Genomic DNA, 24,530 nt, shown 5'->3' with positions numbered 1-24,530 from the left:
CGAAGTCACCCAAAGTTTCCTCGTGAGGCAACTTCAGGCGAATTCGGAAAATGAAGTGCAGTGAGTGCCATCCCACTGGTGATTTTTAATTATAGCCTAGGGAAGGTAGGGGAAGGCCCTTACCCTTAAATAAAGAGCTGGTTAGTTTACTCCAACAACAAGGTAAATGGGTAAAGTAAAGTTCAACAATTAATCAAAATTACGTTTCAGACCTTGGCAAACAAGGTTATTATAGTTCAACAGGTAAGAAATATATCCAACCCCATGTGGAATACTTTCCTCAACTAATTAATGAGCAAGTTCCCATGACAGGCCCTTTATTTATACATGGCCTAATTCACTGTTATATAAATTCTTCTGAGCAGAGGATGTGTCACAATCCTTCCACAGATCGATGCAGAACCCAGAGATTTTATCCACAGGTAGATGCCAATTTATTGCCAACCTGTAAGTGTTTAGGCACTGCACATGATAGAGATAGACAGAGGAATTAACTGATTCAGCCAGATTGAGATAAAAGGATGGATAGATGATAGAAAGAGAGATACAGTAGAAACGTATAGACAGATAGCCAAGAAATATAATGGGATGGCTTGATAGAGAGATAGGTGATCATGCAGAAAATGCATTTAATTATAATCATTTCACACTACTTCATGATTCTATGTATGTCTGAGCATTAGAGGAGGGCATTGTTTATCCTATTGCAAAATACTGGACTTTCAAATGGAAATCAACATCCCCTGGAAAGCTGGTTTCTATGTAACACTCCTTGGTAAAAGATTGGTAAAAGTGTCTGCATTTAATTGCAAGAGAAGATACTCTTAATATTAATAATTAATTAATATTAAAAGTGTCTGCATTGAGAGGAACCCGTACTACCAAATGGTGTCTTTTCTAAAAGACCATCTAAGAAATTTGACCAAGTTCTAAGAAAATGCACAGAGAATAAATGCATATCATTACTTAGGTCTTTGTTCTAATCTGTGTGTAATTCTGGCCCAAACAAATATAAGTCTCAATCTGATAATTGCATTGTTTGCATGAAAACGAAAAGGCTTTTGTTCATCCGGGACATGCTATATGGTATCTAGTAATGATAAGTCTAAACAAACTGTTTAAAAATAATCATCACTTGTCTGAGTTGTGCTAAAGAGTTTGCACAAATACTGCCCCATATTTACATCAGACTAGGAGTGGCTCTGGTATATAACCAAGTGCTTTCTTTATTGTTTCATTAACTCTGTCAATATTTCTTTGCAGATGGTCTGTGTCTTTCCCAACATTTATCCATCCATGTCTCCATGTTGAAGCTCAGTAGAAGACAATGACCATCTCAATGTCTAATCAGACTGCTGTCACTGAGTTTATCCTCCTCGGTTTTCCAGGTCTACAGCCAATTTTCTTTCTTCCAGTCTCACTTACAATGTTTGTTGCCTACATTGTTTCACTGATTGCAAATAGCACAGTCATCATATTAATTATCCTGAGAGAACAACTCCACCACCCCATGTATATTATTATTGCTAACCTCGCTCTCTCTGACCTTCTCTTTGACACAATAACATTACCTAAAATCATTGCCAAATATTGGTTTGGGGCAGGGTCTATATCATTCAACTGGTGCTTCTTCCAGGTGTTCTGTGTTCATAACCTTGGAAGTCTTGACTCCTTCATCATTATGCTGATGGCTATTGATCGTTATGTTGCTATCTGCAAACCTCTCAGGTATCACTCCATTATCAGTAATAAACTGGTGACTCTCCTCTGCTACTTGTGCTGGGTCATTGCTTCCATCATTGGATTAGCTATAACTTTAAATGCTGTTCAGCTTCCTTACTGTGGACCTAACCGTGTCAAGAGCTGTTTCTGTTCAAACGCAGTATTAATAATTTTGGCATGTATCGATGCTTCCTTGGAAAGAAGAAAAGGTTTTATTATTGCTATATGTGTGCATCTCTTCCCATTGGCTGTTATTGTTCTCTCATATATTCTCATAATCAGGGTTGTGCACTTATCAGCCAACAATGGAAACTGGCAGAAGGCATTTTATACCTGTACCACTCATTTAATTGTCATTGGCTTGTACTTTATCCCCAGGTTGTTTTTATATATTATAAGCCAGGCTCCTGTGACTCTTGATGCTGATACAAATGTCTTAATTATTTCTATTTTTACATTCATTCCCCATTTTGCCAGCCCTATTACTTTTTGTCTTCGAACTAAAAAAATTAGAAATATTTTGGCGCAAATGTTCAAGAGCATATGTCCTAGATCAGAGAACAAATCTGGAACGCTGGTAAAAAGGCATTGTACTAGTATTCAGTTTAATGTTCATGAAATGCCAATGTACAAAAACTCTTTATAATGCCCCACTGTGCAGAATAACCTAATGCAATTTATTTCATAGAACATGTATAGAAGGTTAAAGTGAATAAAGACTCTAGAAATGGATCTGCTGGCTGCATAACCTTTGCATTTGGACTCTTATCTTCCAGTCTGTTATAATGAAAGGCTTTAGGATAGCATTGTGCAGCAACAACATACCAACCCTAAATGAGCAGATGTATGTTGGGGTTTTATAAATATGAATTAGTAATCATAAACTACTCTTTACTATCAAGAAAAACACTTTTTAGATTTAACTAAATTGACTGTTGTTCTTAAATTTCTCTAATCTGCAAGCAATACCTTCTTAAGTGTTGCCCTAATGCATTTCTGAAATAAACTTCCAGTTCTGAACCAATATAAGACAATGCCACTCCATTCTTATAACACAGGACACATTTCAGTTCTTTGAATGAAGACTGTGGACGGGAGTATTGCTCTCATTCTTGTTTCCACAATTGTGTTGGCCAAGTCAACTTTGCTTCCATGTTCCTTACACCAATATAATCTGGGTAATTATTGACTGCAGCACTGGATGCAAAAATGTATACATGAGGAGGGAACTGGATTTGTTAGCACTGGGGAATTGGGGTACAAGTTGAGAAGTGATAAGAGGTGAAAGCCCTCTTCCATTCTACCCAAGCAGTGGTAATAGTGTCAGTGCTTTGATTGGTTGAGGTTTGCTAAAATAATAGGAATGACAGTGACTTTAGGGACTCCACAGGGTGCGGGGCAGTCAGGTTACAAATGGTTGTAGGTCTGTTTCTAAAACAATGGATGTCTATGGAAAAGGAACGAGGTAGAGGCAGAGAATGGGACAAGTTGTAATTAACAAGCTGTGGCATTTTACCTTGCAATGTAAAGTTGTCAGTTGTATTTCACTTACTGATGAGCAGAGGTTTACAATTGGTGTTCTACACACTCTAGCACTATACCTTGGCATAAAATGAGCCCTGTGGGGTTCAGAACTGGAGGAGCCAGCCAGATAAGAGCACAGTGGTCTGTTGGGAGAGGATTAGTACCCTGTGAAGAGCCTAACTGGAGGAACATATAACTGAAATGGGACCTGCACTGGAGGATCCTGAAAGGTGCTGAAAGTCATGCAGGGGTAACTGCTGGACTCGCTCAAATAGTAGCCTTTAGTTTGCGATATAGTATCTAAATGTGTGTACAGGTATTAGAGTGAGGTGATAGAGTGATAGAGACTATTTAGATAGGAAGTTATTGAGAATAAATGATAACAAAAGACTTTGTTTGGGTCTAGAATTCAATTTATTTGGGAGTAAAGTTATTTGCACTGGAGGAGCAAGTGAGTTTGAACTAAATACATTACATTAGTGCCCCTTTAAGAAAATAAGTTTACTGAATATTTACTGCCTGTCTTCATCCGAGCACTGCATCAGACATCATCTCATTTGGCACAAAATTTAAATATTTAAAGGGCCCGCAGACAATTGTTCCTTGCCCAACCTAGGTCCATTTTCAATAGTTCCTGGGTGCAAATTATAATCTGTGTTGTCAGTTCCTGAGTTAGCCTGTTCTTGACCATCCCTAGTTTGTTGCCTGTCCTGACCTTTGCCTGTTTACTGATCCTACTTTTGTACTGCGATACTGTTGGTTTGACCCTGTGACTCCAACTACGCTCTTGTCTCCTGATTTAGTACTTGTAACGTTCACAACTAGGAACTGTTGTGACCGAGGATAGCCACTCCAAGGGGAGTGGATATGGTGGACGCCCAGGGGTGTAGCCATAGGTAATAGTAGGCAAAAACATGATGGTGATGAAGTTATAGCAGGTTTTTTTGCAGACGGAACACAGAAACACAAAAGGCAGGAAACAAGCAGAATGGCTGATCGAGGGAATCCACATGGTGAGGGAAAAAAGGGGAACACAGGAACAAAAGTACTCACTCAGGAAACAAGGTAACAAGGTTTTCAGGAACAAGACAAACAAGGTTTTCAAGGTTCAGGTTCAGATTCAGGTTCAGGTTCAGATTCAGATTCAGATTCAGATTCAGATTCAGATTCAAAATAGCAGGTCAGGAACAAACAGGATACAATCAATGACTCAGCCCTGAGCAACGCTCAGGGCAGGGTTTATAAAGGGAAGGTGATTAGGAAATGGGAAACACATGAGGGTAAACGAGGTGGGTGGAAAACAGACTGTGAATGGCAGATAACAGAAAACAATACACACCAAAGTTCAGAATCAGCCCTGAGAGCCCCCAGTGGCTCATCAGGTAAGTGCTGCAATGAGCAGAACAGCACCACCAGAGTTCAAGTCCCGGGCTGATCCTGACATTACCCCCCCCTTGAGGATCGACCTCCGGGCGATCCAGGATCAAATGGTCCCCCATCCATTTTAGTCCAAACCCTGGGGAAATGGGCCGAAGCCTCGCCAGAAACGAGAACAGGAGCTTCTTTGAGGATTGGAAAACAAAACAAAGAAATTGCTGGGTCAGGAGCCAGAACAGGAACATTGCAGAATTAGGAGCCAAGATATCACAGCCAGAGTCGGAAACCAGGACATGAAGACAGACAAAATCAATACAGGCACCCATTACAGGTGGCGGACCAGGAGCTTGGACACCCATCACGGGTGGCAGACCAGGAGTTTGGACACCCATCACGGGTGGCGGATCAGGAATACAGGCACCCATCACGGGTGGCGGATCAGGAGTTCGGACACCCATCACGGGTGGCGGATCAGGAGTTTGGACACCCATCACGGGTGGCGGACCAGGAGCACGGGCACCCATTACAGGTGGCGGACCAAGAGCACGGGCACCCATCACAGGTGGCAGACCAAGAATACAGGCACCGATCACGGGTGGCGGATCAGGAGTTTGGACACCCATCACGGGTGGCGGACCAGGAGCACGGGCACCCATCACAGGTGGCGGACCAAGAGCAATGGGCACCCATCACAGGTGGCGGACCAAGAGCACGGGCACCCATCACAGTGGCAGACCAAGAATACAGGCACCGATCACGGGTGGCGGATCAGGAGTTTGGACACCCATCACGGGTGGCGGACCAGGAGCACGGGCACCCATCACGGGTGGCGGACCAAGAGCACAGGCACCCATCACAGGTGGCGGACCAGGAGCACAGGCACCCATCACAGGTGGCGGACCAGGAGCACAGGCACCCATCACAGGTGGCGGACCAGGAGCACAGGCACCCATCACAGGTGGCGGACCAGGAGCACAGGCACCCATCACAGGTGGCGGACCAGGAGCACAGGCACCCATCACAGGTGGCGGACCAGGAGCACAGGCCACCCATCACAGGTGGCGGACCAGGAGCACAGGCACCCATCACAGGTGGCGGACCAGGAGCACAGGCACCCATCACAGGTGGCGGACCAGGAGCACAGGCACCCGTTAGAAATAGGAAGAGGCAAGCCAGGACAGCAATACCAACACCTACAGCAATAGACCTGATAGAGACAGGATTAACCGCCCTACCAGGTCCAGTAGCAGGGAAAGTGGCACTATCCAGGGCAGGCAGGTCCTCAGGCCCGGAGGCCAGGGCAGGCAGGTCCTCAGGCCCGGAGGCCAGGGCAAACAGGTCCTCAGGCCCGGAGGCCAGGGCAAACAGGTCCTCAGGCCCGGAGGCCAGGGCAAACAGGTCCTCAGGCCCGGAGGCCAGGGCAAACAGGTCCTCAGGCCCGGAGGCCAGGGCAAAACAGGTCCTCAGGCCCGGAGGCCAGGGCAAACAGGTCCTCAGGCCCGGAGGCCAGGGCAAACAGTCCTCAGGCCCGGAGGCCAGGGCAAACAGGTCCTCAGGCCCGGAGGCCAGGGCAAAACAGGTCCTCAGGCCCGGAGGCCAGGGCAAACCGGTCCTCAGGCCCGGAGGCCAGGGCAAACCGTACAGAAACTGGCTCGGGAAGAAAAGCAGTCTTCTGCGAGCTGACACGGGAACGGAGTCTGGCTGGGCTGCTGGCACGGAGACTGGAACCGTCTGGGCTGCAGGCACGGAGACTGGAACCGTCTGGGCTGCAGGCACGGAGACTGGAACCGTCTGGGCTGCAGGCACGGAGACTGGAACCGTCTGGGCTGCAGGCACGGAGGCTGGAACCGTCTGGGCTGCAGGCACGGAGGCTGGAACCGGCTGGGCTGCAGGCACGGAGGCTGGAACCGGCTGGCTGCAGGCACGGAGGCTGGAACCGGCTGGGCTGCAGGCACGGAGGCTGGAACCGGCTGGGCTGCAGGCACGGAGGCTGGAACCGGCTGGGCTGCAGGCACGGAGGCTGGAACCGGCTGGGCTGCAGGCACGGAGGCTGGAACCGGCTGGGCTGCAGGCACGGAGGCTGGAACCGGCTGGGCTGCAGGCAGCTTTCGGGGAGCAGGCACAGGCAGCTTTCGGGGAGCCGGCACAGGCAGCTTTCGGGGAGCCGGCACAGGCAGCTTTCGGGAGCCGGCACAGGCAGCTTTCGGGGAGCCGGCACAGGCAGCTTTCGGGGAGCCGGCACAGGCAGCTTTCGGGGAGCCGGCACAGGCAGCTTCGGGGAGCCGCACAGGCAGCTTTCGGGGACCGGCACAGGCAGCTTTCGGGAGCCGGCACAGGCAGCTTTCGGGGAGCCGGCACAGGCAGCTTTCGGGGAGCCGGCACAGGCAGCTTTCGGGGAGCCGGCACAGGAACAAGGTCTGGCTGGGAAGCCGCGCACAGGAACAAGGTCTGGCTGGGAAAGCCGGCACAGGAACAAGGTCTGGCTGGGAAGCCGGCACAGGAACAAGGTCTGGCTGGGAAGCCGGCACAGGAACAAGGTCTGGCTGGGAAAGCCGGCACAGGAGCAAGGACTGGCTGGGAAGCCGGCACAGGAGCAAGGACTGGCTGGGAAGCCGGCACAGGAGCAAGGACTGGCTGGGAAGCCGCACAGGAGCAAGGACTGGCTGGGAAGTCGGCACAGGAGCAAGGACTGGCTGGGAAAGCCGGCACAGGAGCAAGGACTGGCTGGGAAGCCGGCACAGGAGCAAGGACTGGCTGGGAAGCCGGCAAAAGGAGCAAGGACTGGCGTGGGAAGCCGGCACAGGAGCAAGGACTGGCTGGGAAGCCGGCACAGGAGCAAGGACTGGCTGGGAAGCCGGCACAGGAGCAAGGACTGGCTGGGAAGCCGGCACAGGAGCAAGGACTGGCTGGGAAGCCGGCACAGGAGCAAGGACTGGCTGCGGAAGCCGCAACAGGGCAAGGACTGGCTGGGAAGCCGGCACAGGAGCGAGGACTGGCTGGGAAGCCGGCCACAGGAGAGAGGACTGACTGGAGAGCCGGCACCAAAGCGGAGACTGGAGAGCCGGCACCCAAAAGCTGGAGACTGGAGAGCCGGCACCAAAGCTGGAGACTGGAGAGCCGGCACCAAAGCTGGAGACTGGAGAGCCGCACCAAAGCTGGAGACTGGAGAGCCGGCACCAAAGCTGGAGACTGGAGAGCCGGCACCAAAGCTGGAGACTGGAGAGCCGGCACCAAAGCTGGAGACTGGAGAGCCGGCACCAAAGCTGGAGACTGGAAGCCGGCCCACCAAAGCTGGAGACTGGAGAGCCGGCACCAAAAGCTGGAGACGGAGAGCCGGCACCAAAGCTGGAGACTGGAGAGCCGGCACCAAAGCTGGAGACTGGAGAGCCGGCACCAAAGCTGGAGACTGGAGAGCCGGCACCAAAAGCTGGAGGCTGGCGAGCCGGCACAGGAGCAGGTGACTGAAGAGCCGGCACACGAGCTGGAGACTGGAGAGGGTGCTGGGAAACTGTAGAAAAAACTAATAAACTGGGGTTCAGGTCTGAGAGAAAAAAGGGTACCTGGGTTTGGCAGCTGCCACAGGAGCAGAAGGTTGTGGAGGAGACAAGGCCCAAAAACTGGAAGTGGCCGATCTGACACAGGCCAGATAGCGGTTTGTAGTTCATCTTCACCGAGTCTAGATCCTCCCAGTCCTCATCGAAGGCAGAATCCTCCCAATCATATCGGAGACAAAAATCCTGCCAGACATCATCAGTGAAATGGATGGCGTCTTCTGCCTTACCCTCTCCATCCCAAGGGAGTTGCATTTTTAAAAACAGAGTCAGAAGGCATGGAGGGCTTTCCCAAAGGCTTCCTGTAGTTGGGCTGAGTCATTCTGTAACGTTCACAACTAGGAACTGTTGTGACCGAGGATAGCCACTCCAAGGGAGTGGATATGGTGGACGCCCAGGGGTTAGCCATAGGTAATAGTAGGCAAAACATGATGGTGATGAAGTTATAGCAGGTTTATTGCAGACGGAACACAGAAACACAAAAGGCAGGAACAAGCAGAATGGCTGATCGAGGAATCCACATGGTGAGGGAAAAAAAGGGGAACACAGGAACAAAAGTACTCACTCAGGAACAAGGAAAACAAGGTTTTCAGGAAACAAGACAAACAAGGTTTTCAAGGTTCAGGTTCAGATTCAGGTTCAGGTTCAGATTCAGATTCAGATTCAGATTCAGATTCAGATTCAGATTCAGATTCAGATTCAGATTCAGATTCAGATTCAGATTCAAAATAGCAGTCAGGAACAAACAGGATACAATCAATGACTCAGCCCTGAGCAACGCTCAGGGCGGGGTTTAAAAAAGGGAAGGTGATTAGGAAATGGGAAACACATGAGGGTAAACGAGGTGGGTGGAAAACAGACTGTGAATGGCAGATAACAGAAAACAATACACACCAAAGTTCAGAATCAGCCCTGAGAGCCCCCAGTGGCTCATCAGGTAAGTGCTGCAATGAGCAGAACAGCACCACCAGAGTTCAAGTCCCGGGCTGATCCTGACAGTACTGCTCTGCCTGATTGCTATTGACTCGGCCTGTCCCTCCTTCTTCCTCTAGTTCATGTTTGGTTTCCTTGTCTGCAAAGAACTTTCTCTTCGGTCCTCTCACTATAAGACCTGGTGGCATCCAAGTAGTGGAGGGCTCCTACTGAAGGTGAAAGGTAGCTGTTATAGGTGGAAGCGTGAGGCGAGGCCGAGACCTTGGGATTTGTTCTCAGTTTGGGAAACCTTGTGTAAAAAAAGCTCAACGTTTTATTGGGTATGGGCATCAACCCCAAATTACCCAACAATAAATTGAGTTAGCTATTTCTACAATATAGCCTAAAATGTAGCTCAAGAATTTGCATTTTACAGCTTTTTATCGCCTACATATTCTTAGCTGCAAAGATAGAACAAAAAATTATAGGCAGCTATGGGCAAATATCATCTGTAAGGAGGCTCTTATCTATTGATCTCCAGTTCATAATGCAAAAGAGGTAACTGCATATGCAAGAAGCATTTTGACAACCACTGTCTCCACATATACATGCACCATTGTGCCAACCACAGTTCCAGCCCTTCAGGATTTTATTTTGACAATCAAAGGTTACTTATAAGTAGGTTCTACCTTGCCATCCCCACATGGCCAGACAAACACACATTAGTTAGATTGCTGTGTTAAGTTCAGTATCACCTGGATATGCAGAGACACTAGATGGCAATAGGGTGTCTGTATATGGGGATACTTTGGCGGGCAATATGGCACCCAGCCAATGAGATTATGTTACATCACTTATATTACTAACATGCTAATGTGACATTGCAACCAAAGCTAAATATAAAGAAACTGATTCATCTCTGCACAATTGGGTCTATGAGCTGGTTCTTATAATGATATAAATAAAACATCCCTGTAGATATCATTTTGCAGCAATCACTGAACTCAGTCCTTCTCTTTGTCCCTGACTGTTTTAAAGATCTTAGATTGTTTTCAATAATTTTTATTGAGTTTTCCATAAACATAATAGAATACGTTACGCAGATTGAGTATGTCAAAATAACAAAAGAAAAGAATATACAATGCTGTATAACATGCCAAAGGTACAAACAAATATTTATAAACATACACTCAAAATCACACATTCCAAAGGAAAATAGGTAACATAGTAAATAAAATAACGAAGTAAAGAGACAATAATTAACCAAACTTCACTCAGTGGATTTACATATCTATGTAATGATAATTATCAACAAATATGGCAGTATCAAGTATCCAAAATATTCATCAACTGATAAAGCCATTTTACATTTCAATACAACACATTTAGTTTTGTGACCAGGATAAATTAGTTTGAAGAAAAGAGTCAAGTCATCCATAAATTTGCGCTTCAAATTAGGTTCAGCTGTTTTTGCCCAAATCGCTTCTTGCCAACATAACTGATTTATCTGCGATAAAATATCTTTTATGAAGGGAAGAGATTCTAAAAGCCAATATAAGAGTAAAGGTTTTTTTTGTGGCAGCAACAAAATGAAGGATTAAGTTGACTAACATTTTCACATTGGGATTACACTGATTTGTTTTAGAGAAAGAAAGTGAGCCAATATTTAAGAGGACATAAGGTGGAGTGAAATTAAAGCATATTTTCTACTTTGAACTAATGATGTCCAGAACAACTTAATCCGGGGACAACTCCAAAAGTAATGGAACAGGTCTGCATTCTCACGCTTGCTTTTTGGGCAAAATGAGACATGATCCCTTACCTTTGCAAAAAAAAGCTTCCTGTTCCCAGGTGGATCAGTTTGAAATGCTGGACTCTGAGGTAAAATGAAATTTATAATAGAGGAGGACGATTAGAAAGGGGTAATTTCAAGATTTTAGATTGTGTGCTGCACTGGAGATGTTCCCCTAAATCAGTGGAGCAGCCAAATGACCCACCAAGGATTGTTAGTGATGTCAGGGATATGGCAGAATAGGATCACAAATGTAATAGGGGTAGAGGTGGTTCCCTTTAAAGTGCCATAAGTGCAATAAAGGAGTTATGGTTATGTTAAGGAAGTATTATTGTATCCACTGTACTCTTATTGGCATCAAGCTGCCCGCTTTTTAGGCTTGCACGGCCTAATTATTAACAATATGAAAAACACAGGCAGCCAAATTATTCTGTGCCCTAGTATTAAGCAAAACAACACCTAAGGGCAGATTTGTCAAAATATGAGGCTAGAATTCACCAAGGAAAAAGTCAACCAACTTCTATTTATTCCTAATGGATTTTTAGCATCATATTTATTAAATGGTAAACTTTAACTGGTGCAACAATGTGTATGTAAGAAAGCAAAGCTTAGAGCAGTGTTTCCCAAATGGTGGGTCTAACCCTCTGGAGAGCATGGAGCAGTAGCAGTTTGATGGTCACTGCCAGTGAGTCAATGCCAACTTGAGGGTCATTCGGGGTAAGCCCTGGGAGCTAAGGGGGGCCTTAATAATGAGCTACAAGGGAGGTCCTGACTTCAAGGTTGGATTTTCACAGGTGGCTTGAACTGAAAAAGTTTGACTGCCCCTGGCTTATAGGGAGCATTACTGCAGTGAGTGTTCCAAAAGTAGACAGTGCCACAATAGGTTCAAACAATATTATACCAGGTTACACAGTTCCTAAAGGCCAAAAAATATTCCACTGTAAACCTTTAATATATCATGTGATTTTTTTGCCTTAACAAACATTTAATTGCCAGTGTGGAAAGAGTGATCTCTAATAACATTGCATTACTTATTAAATTATATTTTGGTGACTTTACTGCATGTTTAGTTCCACATAGCTGTTGATTTCTTGTTTTATTGCATAACAAAACTATTGAAGCTGAAAAAATGTTTTTTGTTGCTTTAATTGAGTTTTAGTGATTTTGGTGCATTCGGTATTATTTGTGATTGCTTCAATTTGCCAATAGAAATGTGAAATATTTTCTTTCAGTGGCCCCTTTGCACTACATGGTTTTGTAACCCTGTGCATATTGGGCATCACACTGTTCAGAAGACCCCTGGCATTCATTTTTTGGGATGTTCATTTTTTGTATATAAGTATATGTAAGGCATATATTGCTGTAAATTGCAAGCTTTGAGACAAATTTCTGAATCTTAAAAAAAAAACTGCTAATCTTAATTATAGGGTCTCTACATGGCACATACTGGTCATGGAAAATAACATAATGACATAGTAAATTAAGTTGAAAAAAGACACACATCCATCAAGTTCAACCTTTTAAGTCTGTATATAACCTGCCTAACTGCTAATTGAGAGTAAGGCAAAAACCCCTATTTGAATTCTCTTCAATTTGCCTCAGAGGAGTAAAAATTCCTTCCCATCTCCCAGATTCAATGGGACCAGACCACTTGCTAAACACCATCCAACCCCTTCTTATAACTATCTAATGTGCCACTTATTCAGGGAGAGAATTCCATATCTTCACAGCTCTCACTGTAACAAACCCCTTCCCAATATTTAACTGGAACCTGTTTTCTTCTAAGCGGAATGGGCGTCCTCTTGTTAGCTGGAAAGACCTACTGGTAAATAAAGCATTAGAGAGATTATTATATGATCCCCTTATATATTTATACATAGTTATCACATCACCCCTTAAGCGCCTCTTCTCCAATGTGAACATCCCCAACTTGGCCAGTCTTTCCTCATAGCTAAGATTTTCCCTTTACCAGCTTAGTTGCCCTTCTCTGTATCCTCTCTAATACAATAATGTCCTGTTTGAGTGATGGAGACCAAAACTGTATGATATATTCTAGATGGGGCCTTACCAGTGCTCTATAAAGTGGAAGAATGACCCCCTCCTCCCATGAATCTCTGCCCCTTTTAATACAGCTCAAGACCATATTTGCCCTTGATGCTGCTGACTGGCATTGCTTGCTACAGACAAGTTTATTATCTACAAGGACTCCAAGTTTTGTCTTCATTATAGATTTGCCTAGTGCAGTCCCATTAAGGCTATAAGTGGATATTGTTACCCAGGTGCAGGACTTTATATTTATCAACATTGAATCTCATTTGCCACTTAGCTGCCCAGATCGCCAGTTTGTCAAGATCCTGTTGCAAGTGCCACATCCTGGATGGATTAATTGGGCTGGATAGTTTTTCTTGTTTTCTTGTTTTTCTTCATAAAGCCATGCTGATTGCTGCTCATAATGCCATTCAGTTGGATAAAATCTTGAATGTGATCCCTTAACAAGCCTTCAAATAATTTGCCCACCACAGATGTCAAGTTTACTGGCCTATAATTGCCAGGCTGAGATCATAATCCTTTTTTAAATATAGGAATGACATCAGCTTTTCACCAATCCATAGGTACTATACCAGATAAAATTGAATCTGAGAAAATCAGAAATAGGGGCTGGTCTAAAACTGAACTAAGTTCTCTTAAAACCCATGGATGTGTTCCATCTGGCCCTGGCACCTTGTTTACATTAATTTTTTTAAAGCTTTATGAAATATATCCTGAGTCAGCCAATGACTAGATTGAGCTGAGCCATCAGTGCAGCTATGAAGTGAGCCTGGGAACTCAGACTCCTATTGTATACACTGAAGAAAAGAACCGATTTAGCACTTTTGCCTTTTCTGTATCTGTTACAACCATACTGGTTCCGTTATTTAAAGGGGCAACACTCTCAACCCACATCTTTTTACTATTAATATACCTAAAACACTTTTTGGGCTTAGTCTTAGCCTCAGCCGCAATACACTCTTCATTTCCTTACTTTGCCTTCCGGATTGCTGATTTACAACATTTATTACAGTATTTATATTCATTAAATGCAGCTTCTGTCCCAACAGACTTGCAGATTTTAAATGCCTTTCTCTTCTTTCCTATTAACTAGTTTACTTCTGTTTTAAGCCACATAGGGTTTTTCTTGGTGCTTCTACATTTACTTCTTAAGGGAATAAATTGAGAACAGTAACAATTTAATATAATTTTAAATGACAAACATTTCTGTTCTGTGTTTTTAGCAGAAAACCATGCTCTCAAGGACAGCCCTTGTGGCACTAAAATAAGCTTTTCTGAAATTCATGGTTTTTGTTATCCCAGTGTACATTTGTTTTTTTGCACCAGACATTAAATGATATAAAATTATGGTCACTATTACCCAGGGGTTCAATTACTTGCACATTTGCTATAAGGTTTGGGTCATTAGCGATCACTAGATCCAGTATAGCATTTTGTCAGGTTGGCTCCTCAACAACTTGTGCCATAAAATGGTTTACATGCCGCATACTTTGGTAATCGTATTGATATTAGGCAATAAACTGTTCAAAATGACCCTGACATTCATCTTTACAGTGCATTTTCTTGGTAGATAATGACATGGCGGAAGGAAAGAAGCTGATTACAACAAAGAGGTTATAATGTCAACAGGTAACAAATATTATCCAATCCCATGTGGAATACTTTCCTTAACTAATTAATGAGCAAGTTCCCATGTTGGCCACTTTATTTATGCATGGTCTAATCCACCTCTGTATAAATACTTCTGAGCAGCAAATGTGCCATAATCCCCCCTGTATTGGAGCACAACCCAGAGATCTCACCCACAAGCAGTTTATTGCACATCTGTAAGTATTTACTGTAGATTCAATAGAAATTCATAGGAAAAAGCCGCAAAAACATATTCTGAGGGAGAGAAATAGAAAGATACAGACAGATATAAATACATAGTAATAGATCGATGTTCATGATAACTAAGGTCTATGTTCTCATTTTTGGTGTCTAATTCTGTCTGTGTTCCCAAATCTGTGCACTTCCCTGCTTATTTACAGCTCTATAGTTTTGCTAAAGTATAAAATGACTATGAAAGTTTCCATGTGTTCTGTGTGTGCTATACAGTATCTGGTAATGAAAACGAATCATAAAAGGTTTCACCAATCACTGAACTAAAATGTTTATATTTATGTACTGCCCAACATCTACAAAAAGCTTTTATGAGTACATCTTCTTCTTTAATGCCCTAATGTATCTATAAAACCCCCTCTGACTCTGATATACAACCAAGTTATGAGAAACAGTCTCTCTCTCTCTCTCTCTCTCTCTCTCTCTTATCAGATATTTTGACATTAATCATAATTATGTTTCTGGGTCTTTCTTTGCAGTCTATTTCTTTGCCAGCATCTGTCTTCTTTCTGACTCATCTGACCCTACATGTTGAAACAATCTCTCCATGTTGATGCTCATATTGCTCAGTAGAAGACCATGACCATCTCAATGTCTAACCAGTCTGTGGTCACTGAGTTTATCCTCCTCGGTTTTCCAGGTCTACAGCCAAATTTCTTTCTTCCAGTCTCACTTACAATGTTTGTTGCCTACATCGTTTCACTGATTGCAAATAGCACAGTCATTACAATAATTATCCTGAGAGAACAACTTCACCACCCCATGTATATTATTATTGCTAACCTCGCTCTCTCTGACCTTCTCTTTGACACAATAACATTACCTAAAATCATTGCCAAATATTGGTTTGGAGCAGGGTCTATATCATTCAACTGGTGCTTCTTCCAGCTCTTCTGTATCCATACCCTTGCAAGTCTTGACTCCTTCATCATTATGCTGATGGCTATTGATCGTTATGTTGCTATCTGCAAACCTCTCAGGTATCACTCCATTATCAGCAATAGGCTGGCGACTCTGCTCTGCTGCAAATTCTGGCTCTTTGCTGCCCTAATTGGATTAGCTATGACTTTAAATGCTGGACAACTTCATTACTGTGGACCTAACCGTGTCAAGAACTGTTTCTGTGCCAACCCAGCTGTAATAGTTTTGTCGTGTGTTGATATTACCTTGGAAAGAAGAATAGGTTTTATAATTAACATGTGTGTGTTCCTCTTCCCATTGACTGTTATTATTCTCTCATACATTCCCATAATCAGGGTTGTGCACTTAGCAGCCAACAATGAGACCTGGCAGAAGGCATTTTATACCTGTACCACCCATTTAATTGTCATTTGTTTGTACTTCATCCCTAGGTTGTTTTTGAACAGTACCAGTCAGATCCCTTTGACTCTCAATGCTGATACAAACACCTTAATTGTTTCTATCTTCACATTTATTCCTCATTTAGCCAACCCCATTATTTTTTGTCTTCGGACCAAAGAGATCAGAAATATTTTGGGGCAAAGGTTCAGTGGCATTTTCCATAGGGCTGAGCACAAATCTGAAACACCATTATTTTTAAGGGTCATTAAGTTCTGAATAGGCACAAAAATTCAGATATATAATGATCTCTGTGCAGAATAATCTATAGTCCCTAGAAATGCATCTGCTGGCTTTACATAAAAACAACAGGTTTTTTTCACTATTGTAACACTTAGGAGCAGATTAATCAAGGGTCGATTTTCGAGGGTTAATAAACCCTCGAATTCGACCCTCGAAGTAAAATCCTTCGAATTCGAATATCAAAATCGAAGGATTGTAGAGCAAATGCCTCGATCGAACGATCGAATAAAAATTAAATCCTTTGATTCTAACAGTTTTAAGCGATCGATCGAAAGACTTTTATTCGATCAAAAAAAGCTTAGCAAAGTGCTGGGGAAGGTCCCCATAGGCTAACATTGCACCTCGGTAGGTTTAAAGTGGCGAACTATGAAGTCGAAGTATTTTTTAAAGAGACAGTACTTTGACTATAGAATGGTAGAATAGTCGAACGATTTTTACTTAGAATCGTTCGAATCATTCGATTCGATCGAATTCCATTGAATTTGACCAATTCGATGGTCGAAGTACCCAAAAAAATTCTTCGAAATTCGATTTTTTTTTTCATTCGAATTCTTCACTCGAGCTTAATAAATCTGCCCCTAATAGTCATAAGAATTATGGGCTTTCTGTTTGGTAGACTTCTTGCTTTGCACTTGTTTTCCCTCTTATAATTAGACTGCCTTTCTAAGTTGACCTTCTCATTAATAATGAACCACAAACCTGTCAATATAAAATAAAGAAGCATGTTTTAATCCATCTTTAACACAGGGATATTGGCATTTTTAGTAGGTTGTTGGTATCAACTGACAGAGACTCCTATAAAAGGTGTTCATTAATATGGTGTTGGAGTGCCACTTGCCTAGTTCTGGTATAGAGTCCTGAACCAATGGCAGGACAGCATATACATGAAGATTGAGATTAAAATATTAATCTTGCTCTTGTTTTAAGGTGTTTCTTTTTTTATATGTTGCTGGCAACTGTGCTGGCCAAGGCAGGTGCCAAACTTTGTCTTCTTCAAGTCTAGTGCTGAGTTTAAAAATTCATGTGTCGAAGGTTGTTAAGGTAAAAAGAACTCACATAGGGGCAAATTCACTTAGCGCCGAAGCGGCTAACGCTAGCGTGAATTCGCTAGCATTGGGCATTTTCGTTACTTTGCAAATTTACTAACAGACGCTGGCGTCAATTCGCTAGTGTTACTTCACACCCTTACGCCTGGCGAATTTGCGGAAAGGACGTAATTACGCAAATTCACTAACGCGCACATTGTTCTGAACGCTACCTTTTACACCAGACTTCCTTCGCCACCTCAGACCAGGCGAATAGGGCAATAGGGATTGCTTCATAAAAAGTTACTGGCTGGCATTTTTTCTTTATTATGGGTGATAGGCTGAAAACGATCGATCGATCGAAAATACGCCTGCCGAAATGCAGTGAATCGCGGCGAAGAGGCCGCCAGCGCAACTACGATTCTTAGTGAATGTCCCACATAGGCTTTATGGGCTTTTTTGGAGAAGGGTTGCAGCCAAGGTACAAATTTTGTTTTGAAATTGATACAGACCTGTTGCCAAATTTAATGTGTCCCTGTGGAAAGGGCAATATATAGATGGCAGAGATTGGAGAAAATTCTAATACCATGCTGTGGCATTCTCCATTCAGATTAATCAGTATTATTTTAATCAGGATAAAGCGGGGGTCCTTCAGTTGGCGGTGCCCATATCAAGGGCTCGCACCTTTGTATTCCTGTACTTATCACCCTTTGCTCCTATTACTGTGACACATGGCATAGCAAGCTGAGACACAAGGAAGTCTTCTACTTACATTGACCATAGACCAGGCATTAAGTACAGGGTTGCCCTTGAACACTACACTCTGGGCACTCTCTCTCTCTCAGTGAAATTTCACATATTTGAAGACCATATAAATACTATAAAGGTGAAAACCTCATCTGCAGCTCCTCCAACTTTTCTTAGATGTGGAAAAATCCCTTAGTGACACCCAAGAGGGCAATTGAACCAGTTCCTGGATCAACTTTGTACTAGAGTTAAATTAATTGACTTGGTGTATTTTTTAAAAGGCATCCAACCCTATCCATGTCTCAAGATGACCATTCAATGTTATTGACATTGACATTTATTGCACTGTTATTGATATCAAAACACCTGCCTTTTATGCTTGCGCTACCTTAGTAATGAAACTGTTACCAATAAAAAACACGATACCCAAAGTATTCTGTGTCCTAATATCCAGAGGAACACATACTGATATTGCAGCATCCTCTGCATGGGCTCTGATTGTAACCCTTGTTCCACCCATAGCTGGAAATTAGGAACCCCCAAGATACAGTAGATATCTGATGTTACTCTTTTCATAAATGGGGTTCATAGAGTATATATCCGGGATTTTAGTTCTCCTTTAAATGTCAGTTAAAGTGAGATTTGGGGTTTAAGGAACAGTAACAACAAAAAATTAAAGTGTTTTAAAGTAATGAAAATACTGTATAATATCCTGTTGTCCTGCACTGGTAAAAGTAATCTGCTTGCTTTAGCTTTATAGTTACACAACAGCTTGGTTATATAAAATATAGTAGTACTTATCTGTTATCTACTGTGTATCCTGTGCTTCAATGGCTGCCCCCATGGCTACACAGCAGCTTGTTTATATAAACTATAGTAGTACTTATCTGTTATCTACTGTGTATCCTGTGCTTCAATGGCTGCCCCCATGGCTACACAGCAGCTTGTTTATATAAACTATAGTAGTACTTATCTGTTATCTACTGTGTATCCTGTGCTTGAATGGCTGCCCCCATGGCTACACAACAGCTTGTTTATATAAACTATAGTAGTACTTATCTGTTATCTACTGTGTATCCTGTGCTTGAATGGCTGCCCCCATGGCTACACAACAGCTTGTTTATATAAACTATAGTAGTACGTATCTGTTATCTATGGTGTATCCTGTGCTTGAATGGCTGCCCCCATGGTTACACAGCAGCTTGTTTATATAAACTATAGTAGTACTTATCTGTTATCTACTGTGTATCCTGTGCTTGAATGGCTGCCCCCATGGCTACACAGCAGCTTGTTTATATAAACTGTAGTAGTACTTATCTGTTATCTACTGTGTATCCTGTGCTTGAATGGCTGCCCCCATGGCTACACAGCAGCTTGTTTATATAAACTATAGTAGTACTGATCTGTTATCTACTGTGTATCCTGTGCTTGAATGGCTGCCCCCATGGCTTACACATAAGCTTGTTTATATAAACTATAGTAGTACTTATCTTTTATCTATGGTGTATCCTGTGCTTGAATGGCTGCCCCCATGGCTACACAACAGCCTGTTTATATAAACTATAGTAGTACTTATCTGTTATCTACTGTGTATCCTGTGCTTGAATGGCTGCCCCCATGGCTACACAGCAGCTTGTTTATATAAACTGTAGTAGTACTTATCTGTTATCTACTGTGTATCCTGTGCTTGAATGGCTGCCCCATGGCTACACAGCAGCTTGTTATATAAACTATAGTAGTACTTATCTGTTATCTACTGTGTATCCTGTGCTTGAATGGCTGCCCCCATGGCTACACATCAGCTTGTTTATATAAACTATAGTAGTACTTATCTGTTATCTACTGTGTATCCTGTGCTTGAATGGCTGCCCCCATGGCTTACACATAAGCTTGTTTATATAAACTATAGTAGTACTTATCTGTTATCTACTGTGTATCCTGTGCTTGAATGGCTGTCCCCATGGCTACACAGCAGCTTGTTTATATAAACTATAGTAGTACTTATCTGTCATCTACTGTGTATCCTGTGCTTGAATGGCTGCCCCCATGGCTTACACAGCAGCTTGTTTATATAAACTATAGTAGTACTTATCTGTTATCTACTGTGTATCCTGTGCTTGAATGGCTGCCCCCATGGCTACACAGCAGCTTCTTTATATAAACTATAGTAGTACTTATCTGTTATCTACTGTGTATCCTGTGCTTGAATGGCTGCCCCCATGGCTTACACATAAGCTTGTTTATATAAACTATAGTAGTACTTATCTGTTATCTACTGTGTATCCTGTGCTTGAATGGCTGCCCCCATGGCTTACACAGCAGCTTGTTTATATAAACTATAGTAGTACTTATCTGTTATCTACTGTGTATCCTGTGCTTGAATGGCTGCCCCCATGGCTACACAGCAGCTTCTTTATATAAACTATAGTAGTACTTATCTGTTATCTACTGTGTATCCTGTGCTTGAATGGCTGTCCCCATGGCTATACAGCAGCTTGTTTATATAAATTATATTAGTCTTTGTGAAGTAAACCAATCAGTTTTACCAGTGCATAGCGACACTACATTATGTTGTCATTCCATTAAAAAAAGTAATTTTGTTGGTGTTACTGTTCTGTTAATGGATATTTGATGTCCTAAATATACTTAGAAGTATGAGTAAATCTGTCTATGAAGATTCTTATTTATCCAGCTCATAATATACAGTATCTAGTAGAATAAACTCATCTGAGTCACTTCTTCAGTTCAAAAAGTGTTAGGGAATTCCCTCGCATTGAAACCCTTGAGGGAAGTGAAGTCACAGACATCCAATCACAATGGTTCCATTGAATTTCAATAAAGTGTTGGCTGAAACTCACAGATGTGTGAAAGTGTGATCCAGTCACAGTGGTACCATGATTTTCATTGAGGCTGGTGATAATCTTTCAATGTACATCAGTGGAAGTGTGAATTTCTGACAATAGTTGATACATTGATATGTTCCCATATGTGTTCCCATACAAATACAAGAGGTCCTCTGCACTCAGCCCATTATCAATACATTAAGAACACTGAGACATTTTGTGCATACAGCTACAAAAATATTTCCTCCCCTTTAAACAAAACAGGGATTGTATATCAATATATTGTACAGGTATGGGATCCAGTATCCAGAATGCTTGGGACCTGGGGTTTTCTTTCTTTCTGTAATTTGGATCTTCATACCTTAAGTCTACTAGAATATCATATAAACATTAAATAAAGCCAATAGGCTGGTTTTGCTTCCAATAAGGATTCATTATATCTTAGTTGGGATCAAGTACAAGCTACTGTTTTATTATTACATTCATTATACATTTTACACAGGGACTAATTTCTACCTGCAACTTACTTACTTTCAAGGTTAAAACTCCCAACTGTTTTCCCTTTTATTGGCCACCACTGGAATCACCTGTTTGTAGCTGGGAAGTGTAGGAGCTGCAACATGGAGCTGGCTACTGCTGGGAAAGTCCTGACCAATGGTTAGAGCTGCAAGGAAGGTCCTGGCCAAAGGGTTGGCTTGAACTTAAAAACTTTGCAACCGCTGGCGCAGAAGGAACATTACTGCATTGATGTAGTGACAATAGATACACTTGGGTGTTTGTGTTTTCCAAAAGTGGGGCAGTATATAGAAGGATCTATAGGATCTACAGAATGTTCTGCAATACTTCCTGTCTGAGGAGTGACCATTAAAGCCACTTCCTCACTCCCCCATTGTTCACAAGCCCTTAGGCAACAAATGTTGGGAATGAGTGGCTACTGAGGTACACACACATAATTTTGGGGCACTCACAGCACATACATGAACACAGCACATAATTTATCTCATACATATACACACACATGACATTCAAATTTATGGTTTAATTTTTTTAAAATGTAATTTTCCTAATGACCCTTAGGACATGGGCCCTGAACGAAAGAACTGATTCGTTTATACCAACAACAACGTAAATAGGCAAAATTATATCCATTTGCCCAACTGAATAACATTGTATGGACTTTTCTAACCATGGCAAACAAACTACTCAATTTGCTACATTTGTTTTTTTTGTCAAGTGTATTATGGTATAAAAAAATACCCAACCCCACGTGGAATACTCTCCTTGACTAATTAATGGAAACATTTCCCATGCCGGCACTTTTTTATGCATGGCTGAATCTACTTCTATATAAACTCCATAATCCTCCCTGGAGCGGAGCAGATGCCAGAGCTTTCACCCATGTGCAGATGACAGTTTATTGACAACCTGTAAGTGTTCAGACTGATTTGAGATTCAAAGGAGAACGCAAAGAAAATATTCTGAGGTAGAGAAATAGAAAGATACAGACAGAGATAAATACATAGCAATAGTTGATAAAGATAGATGATGATGATAGATAGACTTAGATTGCTTAGATTTATCTTTAACATTAAAAAGGTGACTGTATGTACAGTATATCTGCCAATAATTGAGAAAACAAACCAGGGAGCATGATATTCCACCAAGACAGCACCCCCAAAAATGCCCACTCCCTCGCACTTCTTTTTCCAGATTTATAACCTCATATGTCTATTTTCATGATGTCCTCAGGAGTATCCAGGATTTCTTTAGCAACCTTCTCTCTCATTAGAGTTTTATCAACTTTTTTGACATTAACTATGATTACTTGGGCTTTCTTTGCAGATGGTCTATTTTTTGCCAGCATTCTGTCCATCCACCTCTTCATGTTGAAGCTCAGTAGAAGACAATGACCATCTCAACGTCTAATCAGACTGCTGTCACTGAGTTTATCCTCCTCGGTTTTCCAGGTCTACAGCCAATTTTCTTTCTTCCAGTCTCAATTACAATGTTTCTTGCCTACATTGTTTCACTGATTGCAAATAGCACAGTCATCATATTAATTATCCTGAGAGAACAACTCCACCACCCCATGTATATTATTATTGCTAACCTCGCTCTCTCTGATCTTCTCTTTGACACAATAACATTACCTAAAATCATTGCCAAATATTGGTTTGGAGCAGGGTCTATATCATTCAACTGGTGCTTCTTCCAGGTCTTCTGTGTCCATTGCCTTGGAAGTCTTGACTCCTTCATCATTATGTTGATGTCTATTGATCGTTATGTTGCTATCTGCAAACCTCTCAGGTATCACTCCATTATCAGCATTAGGCTGGTGACTCTGCTCTGCTACATGGTCTTGCCTTTTGCTGCCCTATTTGGATTAGCTATGACTTTAATTGCTCTTCAGCTTCCTTACTGTGGACCTAACCGTGTCAAGAACTGTTTCTGCGCCAACCAATTTTTAACAGTTTTGGCATGTGTTGATGTTACCTTGGCAAAAAGAAACCGTTTTATTATTGGCATGTGTGTGTACTACTTCCCATTGGCTGTTATTATTCTCTCATATATTCTCATAATCAGGGTTGTGCACTTATCAGCCAACAATGGAAACTGGCAGAAGGCATTTAATACCTGTACCACTCATTTAATTGTCATTGGCTTGTACTTTATCCCCAGGTTGTTTGCATATTGCATAAATCAAGCCCCCTTGATTATTGATGCTGACTTAAACGTTCTAATTGTTTTTCTGTACACATTTATTCCCCATTTAGCCAACCCTGTTATTTTTTGCCTTAGAACCAAAGAAACTAAACAAATTTTGGGGCAAATGTTCAGTAGCAAGCACCCTAAATTTGAGGTTAGATCTAGAAGACGAGTGAAAAGGCATTGCGCTAGTATTAGTTTAAAGAGTCATTAAATTCTGTTGTAAATAGGCACAACAATTCTGCTACTCTATATAATGTCTCTGTGCGGAACAAAGTATTTTAGGGAGCACAACCCTTTATGTTACTTGGTTACACTTTTTGGTCATGCAAGCTTCTAGACATACTGCCACATTATAACAATGTGCTTGGATAAAATGAGAAGTCACCACTTCATTGTTGATGCTATCCCTTGTTTATTAGCCAACGTTTCGGGAGTCTACACCTCCCTTTGTCAAGTTACATCAGTGAGTCAAAACCACCCTTAAATAACCCCACTCTGTCACATCATCATTGCAGGGGGTATTACCAGTCCAATTTGGTGTGTTACTTCATATAGGAAAAAAAAATAATGCATCAGCGCCTTTGGCAACGGAGTCGAACTCGCAAGAAACAAAGAAAGGGGGAAAAAAAGAATCGACATTTATAGTGTAGTATTTTTAGAAATAGTAGTTTCACACCAAGTGCTTGTGAGAGAGAGTGGAAGGCACAGAAGTTTGGCGTAAAGGGAAAGGAAAACACTATCATATGTGATTGAAAAAGTAAAAGTTTTGTAAGTAGGCACTTTAGCCATTTGTTGG

The 24,530-nt window shown here is 42.4% G+C and overlaps 3 protein-coding genes across 3 annotated transcripts; all 3 read left to right on the top strand.

Annotated features, from left to right (window-relative positions):
* Window positions 1-1,327: 1,327 nt before the first annotated feature.
* LOC108705135 (olfactory receptor 2M3) lies at window positions 1,328-2,477 on the top strand. The gene has a single exon (XM_018241936.2). The coding sequence runs from the start codon at window positions 1,328-1,330 to the stop codon at window positions 2,366-2,368; it is 1,041 nt and encodes a 346-aa protein (XP_018097425.2). The 3' UTR covers window positions 2,369-2,477.
* A 12,910-nt stretch (window positions 2,478-15,387) lies between these two features.
* On the top strand, window positions 15,388-16,386 carry LOC108705136 (olfactory receptor 6B1). The gene has a single exon (XM_018241937.1). The coding sequence runs from the start codon at window positions 15,388-15,390 to the stop codon at window positions 16,384-16,386; it is 999 nt and encodes a 332-aa protein (XP_018097426.1).
* Window positions 16,387-22,834: 6,448 nt separating this feature from the next.
* Window positions 22,835-23,945, top strand: LOC121399776 (olfactory receptor 56A5-like). Its single transcript, XM_041581343.1, has one exon. The coding sequence runs from the start codon at window positions 22,932-22,934 to the stop codon at window positions 23,943-23,945; it is 1,014 nt and encodes a 337-aa protein (XP_041437277.1). The 5' UTR covers window positions 22,835-22,931.
* Window positions 23,946-24,530: the final 585 nt, after the last annotated feature.

This window comes from Xenopus laevis, chromosome 2L (genome assembly GCF_017654675.1).
Source record: "Xenopus laevis strain J_2021 chromosome 2L, Xenopus_laevis_v10.1, whole genome shotgun sequence".
Lineage (NCBI taxonomy): Eukaryota > Metazoa > Chordata > Amphibia > Anura > Pipidae > Xenopus > Xenopus laevis.
This window is presented reverse-complemented; position numbering and strand designations above follow the sequence as displayed.